Source organism: Eucalyptus grandis, chromosome 2 (assembly GCF_016545825.1).
Source record: "Eucalyptus grandis isolate ANBG69807.140 chromosome 2, ASM1654582v1, whole genome shotgun sequence".
Taxonomy (NCBI): Eukaryota; Viridiplantae; Streptophyta; class Magnoliopsida; order Myrtales; family Myrtaceae; genus Eucalyptus; species Eucalyptus grandis.
In genome coordinates this window covers 13,959,912-13,975,835 of record NC_052613.1, presented here as the reverse complement: position 1 = coordinate 13,975,835, position 15,924 = coordinate 13,959,912, and the positions used below count along the sequence as shown (strand labels likewise).

The 15,924-nt window shown below is 40.6% G+C and overlaps 1 protein-coding gene across 1 annotated transcript; it reads left to right on the top strand.

Moving 5' to 3' along the window:
* Positions 1-5,883: 5,883 nt before the first annotated feature.
* On the top strand, positions 5,884-14,392 carry LOC104434609 (putative disease resistance RPP13-like protein 1). The gene is made up of 3 exons (XM_039306803.1): positions 5,884-7,209; positions 13,992-14,071; positions 14,278-14,392. Exons 1-3 carry the CDS (start codon positions 5,884-5,886, stop codon positions 14,390-14,392), a joined length of 1,521 nt encoding a protein of 506 aa, XP_039162737.1.
* Positions 14,393-15,924: the final 1,532 nt, after the last annotated feature.

Sequence of the window (15,924 nt, the reverse complement as noted above, 5' to 3'; positions counted from 1 at the left end):
ATCCGGGTATACGAGCAAGTAAGCGTTCGATCGAGCAAGGCTTGGCTTAGGTGCTTTGGCAATCCAATCCGATCTTAAAGTGCCCGAGTCGCCGTGCCGTCATGATCCCAATCGATCGGCCCGTGACAAGTGGTATCAGAGCTAAAGAGAGATTCGTTTCCAAGAGATTGAAGAGCGCCAACTGTTCAAGAGAATGTCAAGCCAAGAAGCGGCTATGGTTGGAGAGGCTGCGCCAGTCAAGGAGACGTGCGCCAAAGCAAAGAAAAGAGATGCCTTGGTGGATGTTGCGGCTATGTTCGATGAGAAGATCGGGAAGGTTCGAAGTGCCGTACTCGAACTCATGGAAGGTCTTGACGACGTGCGAGACTGGATCATGGAGGTTGAGGGCTCGCTCCGTGAAGACTTCATGACCAGCATCAACCAAGCCACGGCTCCATTATTCAACAAGGACGAAGCTCTCGAAGCATCGATCGATGGTTTGAACGAGCGCGTCCAAATAATCGAGGAGGTAAGCCCATGTAGGGACGAGGTCGAGGCCTTGAAGGTGGAGATCCAAGAGCTCAAGATCGAGCTCACCCTATGCAAGCTAAGCGTCACGAACGGTGCGGTGCCTACTCAAGCGGTGCCCAAAATAGAAGTACCAAAACCCAAGGAGTCCAAAGGCAACCGGTCCGCCCAAGAGGTGGACAACTTCGTGTGGAGCATAGAGCAATACTTTGGTGCTGTCAACACTCGAGACGAGTCGATCAAGGTACGAATCGCATCCATGTTCCTTACTGATACGGCAATGCTGTGGTGGCACAATAGGTGCGATGAGATTCGACGCGGCGCTGATCCCGTGGACACGTGGGACGACTTCGTGAGGGAGTTTCGCGACTACTTTTTCCCTGAGTTCGCTCAACAAGAAGCTCGTAGCTTGCTCCATCTCCTCGAGCAAAGAGGCGCGATCTGAGAGTACGTGAAGGAGTTCACGGAGCTCAAACTCCAAATTTGCAACCTAAGCGAAGAGGAGGCTTTCGAAGCGTTCATGGATGGACTCAAGCCATGGGCACAACTCGAGTTGAAGCGGCAGGACGTGAGTAGTCTTGCGCGAGCATTGAGCATGGCCGAGTCTCTCGTTGACCTCACCAAGGTTGAGCCGAGGAACAACCGAGCAAGAGATTGGAGGTCAGATTGACCCAATAACGAAGGAAGAAACACTCCCCGAAGCACGCCCGATCAAGGCGGCTGAGCCAAGACGTGGGGAGAAGGGTCTTCCAAGCCGTCCTTCCAAAGAGGTCGACCGCAGACGGACTATGTGAGTAACTTCGATCAACCTCCGCCCTCTCCTTGCTTTATTTGCAACGGTCCGCACTGGACCCAAAAGTACCCGATGAGGGTCGTATCAACGCCCTCCTTGCCATCGAAGAAGAGAAGGGGGTGCCCAAAGAAGATAAGAGGCAGATTCGGATTGGAGCTGTGAGGATGGTCAACTCGATCCAAACTCGATCGCCGACCAAAGAAGAAGGAATCACTCCAAACACGGACATGTTCTTTGTGGAGGTCGAAGTGTGCGGCCGAATGCTTTATGCTTTGGTCGACACCGGCGCATCCAACATGTTCATGTCGACCGAGGTTGCGAAGGCCTTGGGACTTCACGTGGAACCATCCGGGAAGTCGTACAAGCCCATCAATTCAGGCGACTTCCATGGCGTTGGAGCAACACCCGACGTCGATTTCAAGATTGGCGGATGGAAGGGCAAAATGGCGTTCGAGGTAATCCCTCTTGACGACTATGATCTCATCCTTGGGATGCAATTTTTCCATAGTGTGGGAGCCATGATCAACATGAGGACCAAGTGCATGATGATCCTCGACCAAAAGTGCTTGTCGATGATCCCCATGATCAAGGGGTGGTTGACACCAAGACCATCGCGTCGATCTAACGCCTCGACAAGAGCTTGAAGGCCATGATGCGCATCAACAAGCTGTCTGAGGTGAAGCCGAAGGGAGAGTTGGATCCTACTCCAACACACGCCATGCCAATCCAAGCGCTCTTCCCCAAGGTTGAGTGCGCGCCGCGTGCTCCGTCCAAGCCAAAGACCAAGCCGCGTGCCAAGTCCGAGTTCATCATCGAAGGTTGTGGTCCTTCATTCGTGAGCGTCCGAGTGAAGCGCAACAAGAACAAGAAAGCTCGTGCCAAAGCTCGCAAGGCTGCCCGCCAAGCTGAGAGCGACGAGGACGTCGCTTGATTGAGTGGGGGAGAATGTCATGGGCCTAATGAGAGTCGACCCAAGAGGTTCCTAGAGGACTATCGCGACTCACCCGTGGACCTCTTGCTCTCACTCGGATTCCCACCAAACCTTCTCCCTGAAGTTTCCAAGGACGGGCGAAACCGTCATTGAGTCATGTTCTAGGAGTCTGTTCCATTATTTATGTCGGTAGACGGTAGTTGACATTATGTCGGTAGTTGACATTATGTTGGTAGTTGAGGTGGTGCGATCTCATCCGCTGATAGAATTCTAGATCAATGGATGTAATCTGAGGCCCTCAACTATAAAATGGGGTGTCTACCTTCATTTGTAAGCATCCACTACTTCCACAATACAAAGCAAAGCTTCTTTCCAGAGCTCTTCTCTCTAGATTCTTTCTCTCTCTACGATCTAGGTATACGAGCGAGTAAGCGTTCGATTGAGCAAGGCTTGGCTTAGGTTCTTCGGCGATCCAATCCGATCTTAAAGTGCCCGAGTCGCCGCACGGTCATGATCTCAATCGATCGGCCCGTGACACAAGCACCTATGGACAAAAAGTATTTTATATCGATTCCTCTAACCATTGATGTGCACCCTTGAAAGTCTTGGTCTTTGTTTATTGTTTTTGGCATGTGAAAGTCTTGGTCTTTCTAGCCTTTATAGTTTTCTCTCTCCCTTATCTCTTTATCACTTAGATTCACCATCACCCATGCCAATCCCCTTGCTCAACGGTGTTCTCCTCCCGCTTGTCTGAACTGAGCGGTCGTGCTTGTTGGAGTCCTGTCATTGATCTCATCCCGTTCACCGGTCTGCTCCAGGAAGTTTACTCGGAAAAGGTAGATACATCTATCTTCTTGCTCTATTTTTTCTCAAACTGATCCAACCGCAACTTTGCTATCTAAAGCATCTGGTGGGCGTTCATTACCCGAGAGCAACCACCTGTTCTTTCTGAAATCTTTCTATTAATGGAGGCAAAGAAGAGGCTATAGCAACAATAGAACTTTGGTTCTTAAACCGATTTGATGCTTATCTATGATCTTGATTAAAGTTGATCTCAAATACTTGATGTCAAGTTCAGTAACAAAGAATTGTTTACTTCAATTTTTTTTAGATAGTAATATTAGGACATTAAGATTAATTTTTAATCTCTCTATCATTGATCTCTTTATTAAACACGCATTGACGTGGAATGATTTTACTAAGTACAAGTTTGGGATTTTACATGAAACAATCACATACCAGTTTGGAATTTTAGTCCATTAAATAGGATAGCTTCATTCCTCTTAGAAGAGATACATAGGAAATTCACGTTTACTATAATTTCGTGGTGCCAAACAAAATAAATAACTTTTGTTGTGTCTTTTCACATATTTACTGTTATAGTAAGAAGTCCTTGTTATGTAGATATAGTAGATTTACCATAACCAAAAGGTGTAAAGTGAATTAATAAGGTGCTTGTGATTTAGTATTCTTTTAAGGTGTGCCACTGTAATAAATTGAGTTAAGTCAATTCGCAAATTAAACTTCACATGAAATAGTTTCTACTAAAGCCCCAAGGGCGTTGCATGTGGACGACTTGTTTTCATTGTGTGAAAACCAATGATAGTTTAGTGCTGGAAAACTTATCCATGTATTTTCTTTCAAGATAGAGAAAAATGTGAAGGTGTTCGTGATAAAAAAAAAATTGAATTATGGAAATTAAAATTGTGCTTTGTTAGAAAAAGACCACGCGATGACTCAATGTTTTGTTAGAGGAAAAGGTATTATGTCGGAATTTTTTTTTTTTTTGGATTGTTCATCTTTTATAATGCACATCAATCTGGTATTGAACAGACTTCGAATATTATTCAACCCTAAAAAGCCCAACTTGTCATTTTATATTGTACGCTCCTAAAAGTGAGTAACTTTCTTATATTTGTTGACTCCCCTTTTAAGTTCTAATTGATGCTAAAGAATCTTTAGTCGGTCAATTTTAATTTTAATTTTTGAAGGCGTCAAAAAAACTTATGATATATAATCAATTGGTGGGGCTGTGAAGCCAAGAGCACATCACTCCATGGAATTAAGCTCTCTCTAAGTTATGATATATAATCAATTGGTGGGACTATGAAGCCAAGAACACATCACTCCATGGATTTAAGCTCTCTCTCTCTCTCTCTATTATATACATGTATATAATATATATGATATATTTTCCCAATGAGCCTGAGAGAGAGAGAGAGAGAGGGGACAAATAATGCATGTAACCAGGTAATTAAGGGTTTAGTACATGTTTTAGATATAAATCATTGAAAAAAAGTGTAAATGAAAAGTAAATGTTTATAATCGTGCATTCCCGCTACCAGAAAATAAAAGATATGATAGAGAAAATGGAGAGGGAAAAAAAATACAAAGTCAACACATGAAAGAAGTGAAATGCTCATACCAAAAATGAAAAATCATATTGTTAAACATATTAATATGGTTCTAATCTCCTTGTGAATTTTTCATTATGATGTTACCAAATTATGGAAAACTCGTCATTTTTTTCCCTTAATCGTAGACCAATAGAAGACAAAAAGAAAAGAGGGACATTTGCTTTAATCCAAGGTACATAGGAAATGCATGGTTGATGGAGAGCACGTAATGTCTGGGTGAACTTCACACGATTCAGAATACAAAATGTTTAAAGAACGCTTCTAGAGGGGATGCCTTCTTGCTGCACAAACAGATGTAGATAAATAGACGAAAGGCTGGATGGAAAGCACGTGTTCTCCGAACGATTCCGCTCATTGATCACATATTGTGGATATGCGATCAATATAGGCTTTAAGTGGCAGTTACAATGTTAAAACTTTGCAGCAAGATGACGACGATGATCTGCCGAAGGGTGCTAAGTTAATAGTTGATAATCGGAATCACTTGATAAGAGAACGATGGTTTAATGCATAAAGTATAATTTTCAGTAGATTATGAAATGTTAGTTAATGATTATTGACTCCACTATTTGCAAAAGTAAACTAAAGCAACTTGGTTAATGGATTAGTTGGTGCACCTGACCTTTTTTCTTGTTTAGCCCAAAGCATGTGCTTTGTTTTCCTTATTGAACGGACAAAATTAGCTGCCTTTGATGTCTTTACATGGTCATTCACATTGAAGGAGGAACCGATAATCTTCTCATATCTTAAACATATGCAAATTTTCAGCACCGTAACTGCCACGTAAAAGCCTACATTGATCGCATATTCAACAATAAAGTAGAAAACAAGGACAATGAAATCATAGAGATTCTAATAATATATGAATGCGTGAAAAGCCAACACAATACTCGTAAGTAATGAAGTTTTTTATGAAAATACGTGTGAACTCTAAGTTGGTCATATGAAGAAAAATCACATTTATCCTCTGTTTTGGATGCCCACAAGAAAAGCCTGGATCCGAAGAAAAGGGAGAACAATTGACAAAATAGGCACTCTTGGACAAAAAACTATTTTAGTTTGATTTGTCTAAACTTTAGTGTGCATCCCTTGAAAGTCTTGGTCCTTTTTTTATTCTTTTTGGTAAGTGGATGTCTTGGTCTTCCCAAAATTCATAGTTTTCTCTTTCCATTATCTCATTTTTACTTTGCTTCACCATAACACCTTTGTTGTTCTCTACAGCGATTGATTTACCCATGGCCATTGGAGAGATCATTTTGGGTTCCTTCTTTCAGGTCTTGTTTGACAAGTTGAGTTCTTTGGCATCAGACTATGCGCAACAGGAAGGAACTGACACCACCATCCTTGATGACAGGAAGAGGATGCTAGTCACAATTAATGCAGTGGTGGATGATGCAAAGGAAAAGCAACTTAGCGGTAATTGTCTAGTGAAGCTGTGGCTCGATGATGTTAGGGGCTTGGCCTTTGACCTAGAAGACTTGCTCGATGAGTTCGACATCAAAGCCACTCAAGTTAAGTCAGAGGTTGAATCCAGAACAAGTAGAGGTGAATGGAAAATGAAGTTCTTTTCTTTTACACGACCAGGCTCACTCGTGTCTAACACTAAGGTCCAATATATCAATGGTAGGTTGGAAGCAATCGTCAAAAGGAGGGATTATCTAAGCTTGAAAGACAATGTTGTGGACAGATCCAACTACATCAACAGAAGGGATCCCACTAGTTCTCTGCCAGAGCCTTGGTTTTTCGACAGAGAGAAGGAAGAAATGGAGATACTTAAACTATTGATCCGTGAGGTCAAAAATTATGATGCCACACTAAGCATAGTCCCCACAGTTGGGATGGGCGGTGTTGGAAAGATGGCCTTGGCTCAGCGGCTATATAATAATGCCAAAGTGAATAGCTATTTCGAGAAGAGAGCATGGGTTTGTGTCTCATATGCTTTTGATGTCTTTGACATAACAAAGAATATTTTGCGGTCGATCACCGGATTGTCCAGCGAGGGTGATCTTAACGAGCTTCAAGTTAAGTTGAAGGATAGTCTATTTGGGAAGAAGTTTCTTGTGGTTTTAGACAATATCTGGAATGAGAAGTATGAAAAATGGACTGCTCTCTTAAAGCCATTTGAAGTGGGGGCTAAGGGAAGCAAGATCATCATCACGACTCACAACTTTAATGTTGCTTCCATAACAAGAGCTTCGCCATATCCTTTGAGGGAATTGTCCTTTGATAATTGTGTAAGCTTATTAGCCTTTCATGCTCTTGGAGCAACAAATTTTGAGAGCCACCCGGCTTTTAAAATAATAGACAAGAAAATAGCTGAAAGATGCAAAGGTTTACCTTTGGCGGCAAAGATGTTGGGCGGTGTCCTACGTACTAAAAGTAATCCTGATGAATGGGAAGATACCTTAAATAACAAAATATGGGATCTTCTGACAGCAGAGAATGATGAGGTTCTCCCAGTTTTAAAATTGAGCTATGTCCATCTTCCTTCCTATTTGAAGAGATGTTTTGCTTATTGTGCGGTATTTCCCACGGATTACAAAATTGAGAGGGATGAGTTGGTACTCTTATGGATAGCAGAGGGACTCTTAGATGGGAAAAAAGAAAATGAGAATATCTTGAAATTGGGACGGAAGCACTTTGATGAGTTAGTATCTAGGTCATTTCTTCAACAATCAAGTATTGACGCATCTAACTTTTCAATGCATGATCTTTTGAATGATCTAGCAAAGTCAATTTTGGGTGGGACTTGCTTTAGCTCAGGGGGGTCTCAGGTAGCAAGTAATGAACATGATGTATCATCTCTTGAAAAAACTCGTTATGCATCATTCATCCCATCGCGGTATGTTACATCAAAATGCCTAAAGCCATATCAAGGAATGAAGGCACTAAGAAGTTTAATTCTGGTGCGTGATGAATCTTGTGGGGGCTCTTTCTTTATTTCCAACAAGGTGCTACATGACTTGCTAACAAACTTGAAGTAGTTGAGAGTATTCTCGTTATATTGTTGTGACATCATAGAGGTACTGAGTTGTATTGGTGATTTAAAATATCTTCAGTATCTCAATTTCTCGTACACCCGTATTGAGAGGCTACTTGAGTCAATTGACACCTTGTGCAAATTACAAGCTCTGATTTTAAGAGGTTGTCAAGAGGTTTTAAAGTTGCCTCAAGGTATCACAAAGTTAGCCAGTTTACAATTTCTTGATATTAGAGATACCGAGAATCTAAAAGAGATGCCATTGAGTATCGGTAATTTAAAGAATCTTATTGTGTTGTCCAAATTTGTTGTAAGACTTGAGAGCATTTGAAAGAGTTAAAGAACTTGCCACATCTTGAAGGAGAATTATTCATATCAGAACTGCAAAAGGTGGAAAAAGTTATAGATGCTGTTGATGCTAATTTGCTTCAAAAGCTAGGCCTTACCAACTTATCCTTGCATTGGGCTGAACATTTGGGAGATCTCCATAATCATGGGTGCGAAGCACAGGTGGTTGACTCTCTGCGACCTCACACTAATCTTGAAAATCTTGCTATTTTGAACTATCATGGTGCAATATTCCCATCATGGTTAGATTGTACATCATATTATAAAATAGTGTCTTTATGCTTGTGGGATTGTCCTAATGTTATGTCGCTGTTTATGATTGGACAACTACCTTCACTTAAGGAATTATCTCTTAAAGGCCTACATGCAATAAGAATGATAGGCTTTGAATTTTATGGAGGTACAAGGCCTTTTTCATCCTTAACCACTTTGAAGTTTGAAGAGATGTTGGCATGGAAGGATTGGTCTCCTAATGCTCGACGCCCAAAAGAAGAAGTCTCATTCTCATGTCTTAAGCATCTTGTTGTTCGAGGCTGTCCTTTGTTGGTTGGGACATTGCCTTGTCAACTTGATCGTCTCACAAAACTTGAAATTCATTCATGTCCGCATTTGAAAAACTCAACCAATGATGTTTGTAGCATCTCTCCATGAGTTGTTCCTTGAGGATTGTAACAAGGAGATCTTGAAGAGCTTGATCAACCTAACTTCTTTGACCATTCTTACAATAAGAATCTTGCAGAGTTTGTTTGCTTTGATCATGGGTTTATGAGCCACTTGATCATGTTAAAGAAGCTTCATATAGGAGGTTGTAACCAGTTAAAATACTTGTGGCAAGATGGAAACGAAATGTTAAATCTTACTTGCGGCTAGGAATTAACCATCGTAAGCTGTCCTCAGTTCACATCATTCATAGCAGGAGTGTTGGGAATCACGGATCCCCGAAAACCGGATTCGACACTAAATCGAACCCCTAAAACGAATGCGGAAGCGAAGCCCGGGAATAACACGTATCACCGATCCTAAAGCACACCACAGATTCGAGCGTACCTTGTTAGCCACAGATTAGACACCGATGCCGATAGAGGAAGAGAAACTGGCCCTGTTCGATCCGATGACGCCTTGAAGGGAAGACAGTGTCGCCGTTTGCTTACTGTTCCTTTGGAGAGAGAGAGCGCGCGGGAGAGGAGAAGACGTACGTGCGTTTTTATTTCCAAAACCTTGTCTTCTCTCTCTCTCTCTCCTCCCTTTTATACCTTCCCCCATCCACGGGCCCTATTCCCGTGGGCTGGGCCTTTTGAGCCCAGCATGGGCGGACGGGCCTTAAGCCCATCACCAATTAAAACCATCATCTCCCACTCGCACATGGTGGGCTGAACATGATCCTCTTTACCTCTCTTCAACATTTATACCGGTGAATAATCCGTGCGACCAACATGCTTTGAGAGCTCGTTACTATATATCTGTTAGGAATATATAGCAGCTCATAATGGGCGTCACACTCCGAGTAGATTTAATATGCAGTACCCTAGATCGATTGATCACATTTATATCTCTCTTGATCTCTTTCAACCGATAATATATATATATATATATATATATATATTGTATTCACAATTATGATTATCACAAAGACAGTCATAATTGGTTAACCGGTGAATACAAAAACTACAATGTGATTCTCCAAATTCGATCTTCCTCTTTCCTTCAAACTCTCAATTTCAGTTCAGCTTGCTTTTCTAGAAATGTCCCATTAGATCGAATCAACTCATGACCATTGGCAACATCCTAAGATAGCAAACACTAAATAGAAATCTTGAGAATAAGTAAGAGTCATGAGGGGACTGAAAATTGAGGAACTCTTTTCCTCAAGAGCCTCACACGACATAAAAGTTGAGATCAAACTCTTGCCTCTCTTATTGGTCGTCTCATGTATACGTAGTATGAAACACGTATTACGGTATTAACTCCTTTCCCATGGAGTGTATGTCTATACCTTTCAATACCGTACAAATGATAGTTTAGACATACTCAATGTCTAACTTGAGTTTACTTATCTACTTATTCACAAAATTCATCAGAACTCACATCTGGCATTATAGACAGATAAAGTAAAATATGTGGGTTATTTTACTTTCGGACATAGTAAGTATTATGTCCTCATCTTAACACTCAGTTAAGGCGACATACGTATTTTAAGCTTGAGCTCTCGATTATCACCTAGATAATAAGCTTAAAAACAGTCTCATCTCTATTTATCACATAGTAAATAGAGGCGATTACCCGTGTGAGTGGGCTAATCTTTTATCTGTTCGACATACTTTCTCAACTTAAAGTAATGCACTGAGCATTAAGATACATAAAGATCAAACTAAGATTCATAGGCATTAATGATGAAAACACAAATTCATCAAATGTGAACTCTTAGGAAAATTACAATATTCAGTACATCATCCTCTACACAATCCTAGAGATTTCATATGGCCACAAAACACATCTCTAGGTATTGGCTTTGTCATAGGATCTGCTACCATTCTATGCGTAGTATGTACTCTAAGTTCATATCTTTTCGTGCAATCATATCCTTGACAAAAGTATACTTGATATCTATATGTTTGGTCTTGCCATGATATTTTGGATCTTTGGTGTACGCTTTCGCTGCTTGGCTATCACAGTTAACCAATAACAAATCTGCAGTACTTCCAATAACACCTAAATGATCTAATAATCTCTTAAGCCAAACATCTTCTTATACTGCTGCTGATAATGCCACGAACTCAGTTTCCATCGTGGACAAGGCTATAAACTTTTGTTTCTTACTGCTCCAACATATGGTGCCATTATCCGGTAAGAAAACAAATCCAGAGGTAGATTTTCTTTCATTTAAATCTCCTCTCCAATCAACATCAGAATAGCCTTTGAGTTGCAGATCTTTTCTATAATAACTTAACGTATAATCAGCAGTCCCCTTTAGATACCTTAGTATTCATTTAACGGCTTTCCAACGTGCTTGACTTGGATTGGATTGGTATCTACTCACCATTCCAACTGCATAACATATGTCAGGTCTTGTACACATCATAGCGTACATCAAGCTCCCAACAGCACTAGCATAAGGAACATGTTTCATTTGTTCCTTCTCTTGTGGAGTCCTTGGACACAGTCTATGGCTCAATCCTTCACCGTTTGCAATAGGAGTGTCAATGGGTTTACAATCCCATATCCTTCAATTCAAAATTGGAAGACAACCAACTTTTGACAGTATTGACAAGCTCCATATTGCTTCCGGCAATTAGTATATCATCAACATATAATGATATGATCACAAATTGATCCTTGGATCTTTTGATATATACATAATGATCATCATCTATCATTGTAAAATCATATGCCATTATGGCATTATGAAATCGTATATACCATTGTCTTGACGACTGCTTAAGGCCATATATCGACCTCAAAAGTCGACATACCTTTTCTTCTTGGCCTTTCACTATGAAACCAGCAGGTTGTTCCATATATGTTCCTTCCTCTAATTCTTCATTAAGGAAAGCAGTCTTTACATCCATTTGATGTAACTCAAGATCCAGACTAGCCACTATTGCCAGAATAATGCGAATCGAGGTAAATCTCACTATAGGAGAAAACGTATCTTCATGATCAATTTCTTCCTGTTGATTATACCCCTTCGCCACAAGGCGAGCCTTTTGCCTTTCAATCGAGCCATCAGCCTTTCACTTTATTTTGAGAACCCACTTGTTCCCAATAGCTCTGCGTCCTTTTGGAAGATCAACCAGTTCCCAGACTTGGTTTGATTTCATTGACACCATTTCCTCTTCCATTGCATTAATCCATTTTTCCTTACTAGGGCAATTCAGAGCCTCATTAATATTTCTTGGCTCATCCTCATCTTGTGGAGCAACCATAAAAGTTTCCCCTTTAATGTCAAAACGTCGACGGGGAATACTTTGGCAACTTGTTCGCTAAATGAGAGATTGTACACTTAGCACATCATTCCCCATCATGCTCCCACTGGATTAGATAATGACAATATCATCTCATCATGTGGTTGTAATTGAGAATGAGTTGAATTCGATTCATCACTTGTCATATTACTCCCACTTGGATGAACTCCATTAATATCATTATCTTAATCCAAGGTTTCAAATAGGGGTAATCTTCCCCTATTTCGCCCTTCTTAGGAAATTCACCCTCTAAGAATGTGACATCTTGTCATTCAAACTTAGTTATATTCCCACTTTCCTGCTCACCTATAAACACATATCCTTTCGAGTGTTCAGAGTACCTTATGAAAATACTCTTCTTTCCTCTGGGACCCAATTTCCCAAATTTGTGAGAGAACTCATGTGTATAGGCAGCACAACCCCATGGCTTAAGAAAACTTAAGTCTGGTTTTCTACCTGTCCATGTGTGACGCCCAAATTCTAATCTATTCACTCATTAGTTAGAATGGGCATGTTTGAGGCTAACTAAAATTTGTTCTGGTAAAGACCTACTTCGTACATGAGAGAGTGGAAGGGGGAGGGATTATTTTAAGAAGAAATTTTTCTTCTTCCCCCACGTTGCAGCCAAGTGGAGTTGAGAAGGAAGGGGGAGCCAACACTTGTACATCTTATTATATATATACATATATATATATATATATATATATCATTCTCCTTCGTTGAAACGTTCGATACCTTTTCCCCAACAGACCCGCGTCTTCTCTTCTTCTCTCTACCGAAACACCCACTTCTTTTCTCCCTTGTTCTTGCTTCGTTCCACCAAAAACCCGACCTCATCTCGGCCTCTCACGACCGGTGCCTCCATCCAGCAGCGAAATCTTCTGTTCGGAGCTCCGCCGCCGGCCGTGGAACCCTAGCTCGCCCGACGCCTCCTCCCTTCCCCACCGGTGAAAGATCCAGGCAAGTGGGGCTGTGTTTAGAGTTTCGGGTTCACAAAAAAGGCTGTTTCTAGATGTGCATATGAGAATCGGGGTAGATTTTGAAGTTGGGTGCGAGAAATTTGGGAACCAAAGCTCTGTTTGGGAGCTAAAATTTGGGGGAGTTGAAGTTCTATTCCTTTGCACTAGACATTGGTTGCTGGATGAGGTACTATCGCATGTTATCTAGAGGATTTTCCTCTCCTCCGATTCTGTTGTGGTTCGGCCTCACCTATGGTGTGCCGTTTGCAAGTTGTCTGTCTGGTTAATGGCCATCATGGGAGTAGAAAGTCTGCAAGAAAGCTGAGAAATATTGTTTTGCTTGGTAGAAGGCCATGAGTGTTGTGAAATTTTGCTTTGTACCGAGTTGTAGAATGTTTCTTGTGGGTAAAGACCTACTGTGATTAATTTTAGATGCTGTGGAAGAGTCTTGAGGTGTTGTAATAGAGATTGGTAGAGAAATTTGCAGTTTGGTTGAACTAAAAATAGAAGAAAACAGTATAAGATGCTTCTGTTTTAGAGAAATATAGATGGAAAGCCTTTTGTTTTGGTGTCGCCTTAAATTCTGATGATGTAGATAAGGAAAAGAACAAGTTTACTTGAGAGAACATTCATTAGATCAAGTTCGGCATCTAGTTATAGCAAGGTTAATGAGAAAATGTGCTGGTAAGAGCATTTACCTTGAACTAGTAAGCTGTACTTTAGAAAACAGCAATACCTTAGGTGATTTCACGAATTTTATGTAATTTTATAGAAAGAATTGGACATTAAATTCTTAATGAAAGTTGTAGGACACATCCTTAGGAATGACATATCAAAATTTGAGAGCAAATGGTCAAGGTTAAGGTGGTGAAACGATATTTCTCCTGTAGGTACTAAATCTGAGAGTTGCTGCAGAATTTTGAGGAGAAGACAGCAAATTACTGCTCTTAATACATTGAGATTTAGGCTTAGTTTTCTTCACGGAAAATGTTAATCTATGTCTTTTCTATAACATACTAAAATTTCATAACATTCCAATGAGGTTAGATATACTTTCTGTGTCTGTGATTGAAACTGCTCATTTCATTCTATAGACTGCTTTGATCCGAGAATGTGCAGCAGTTGCTGTGTCGCCTTTAATGGGGTTCCTTTATACCTTGAAGTATCTAATGATGTATGTTTAGACCTATTTGTGATTGTTCACATACTGAAGTTGTTGGTGCTGCAATAAGGCTGAATTGTGAATGTGTGGTTGGCTAAAGAGCCAAGGTGAGACCCCGGGTGTCGGGATGCCTGGAGAGGGGTGACGATGAGTAGTGGTATTCTCTCCAGAGGTTTGAGAAGGATTGGATAACTTCTTAGGGGACCTCGTGATGCCAGGTTGGGTGCGAGGGGGACAGGGTGGAGTATCATCTTCCCCTGGGTGATCGTGGACCTCGTGATGCCAGGTTGGGTGCGAGGGGTTCAGGGCGGAGTGTCGTCTTCCCCTGGGTGATTGTTGCAGTTAGATTTATGTGGATTCAGCAAATTGGTGACTTTTTAACCTATTTGTCTTGTTATTAGCCAAATCCAAGTTAGGACTAACCGCCCACTTGCTGAGTTTTTATTTTAAAAACTCATCCTTGTTTATTATGTCTTTTCTTCAGATTAAAAGGTGACTGAGGAGTGCTCGAAGTGTGGGAGAATTTTGTTTTTGTCAATCTATGTACATACTCGATAGGAGGCGGGATATTTAGTGTTTGTGGCTTCTATTGTTTTTTTTTTGTAGAAATCCCCCTCCTTAGCCTTATCTCCTGATATGTACGTAAACAAAGTTTTTGATAAATATAGTCAAGTGCAATTCAATTTCTTATGACTCAATTTAGAATGAAATTTATTTTATTCCTGGAATTAATATCCCCCTAATTTATAAAGCAAGTCATGTGAGTTGATCTCAAATAATGGGTGTCACACCATGACTCATATGGAGTGGAACTAACTGATTTGGAAGGCATCCGGTTAAGTATATAGCCAGCAGTTAACAACGCATCACTCCAAAAAGTGATATGTAAGTTAGCATGCGCCATCATGGACCTAACCATTTCCAGTAAGGTTCTGTTTCTTCTCTCTGCAACACCATTTTGTTGAGGAGTATATGGAATAGACAACTGTATTTCTATTCATTTTCATCACATTATTTTCTGAACTCATCAGATAAATATTCTCGACCTCGATCGGATCTCAATATTTTTATTTTCTTGTCTAATTAATTTTCAACTAAGTTCATAAATCTTTTGAAACAACATAATGCTTCAGATTTATGAGAAATCAAATAGACATATCTGAATCGAGTATAATCATCTATAAAAGTGATGAAATAAACAGCCCCATGCCTTCTTCTCTCATTCATTGAACCACATACATCATAATGGATTAAATGCAGAGGAAATTCAGCTCTTTATCTTTTCCAAATGGTTTCCTTGTCGTTTTTCCTACTAGGCAATGCTAACATCTGGGCAAATCGACTTTTTCAATGTTGCCCAACAAGCTCTTTTTGGCTAGTCTATTTATACATTGTTGGCCAATATGACCAAGTCTAGCATGCCACACATTCACATGATTATCACATGAAGTAAAAGTCGTGAAACAAGGGAATAACATATTGACATCATCACAGTCAACATTCAGTACAATAAAACCATCCAGAAAGTGACCACATCTATAGTAGTTTGTATCCAAATACAAATCTACATTGCTATTATCGAAGTTCACACATAAAACCAAGCTTAACCAACATCAAAACAGATACTAAATTTCGACGAATCTCTAGAGCATATGGAACGTCATGTAGGAACAAGATGCGTCCACCACGCATGTTCAATTGGCAGGTGCCAATCCCTTTAACTTCATTTCTGGAGTTATATCCCGCATAGATCCACTTAGTTCCAGTCGGTATCGTCGGAATTCCACGAATGATTCTCTATCCTTCACTACATGGTCTGTCTTTCCTGAATCTACAGTCCACAAAGGATTGGATTCAGCCAATAA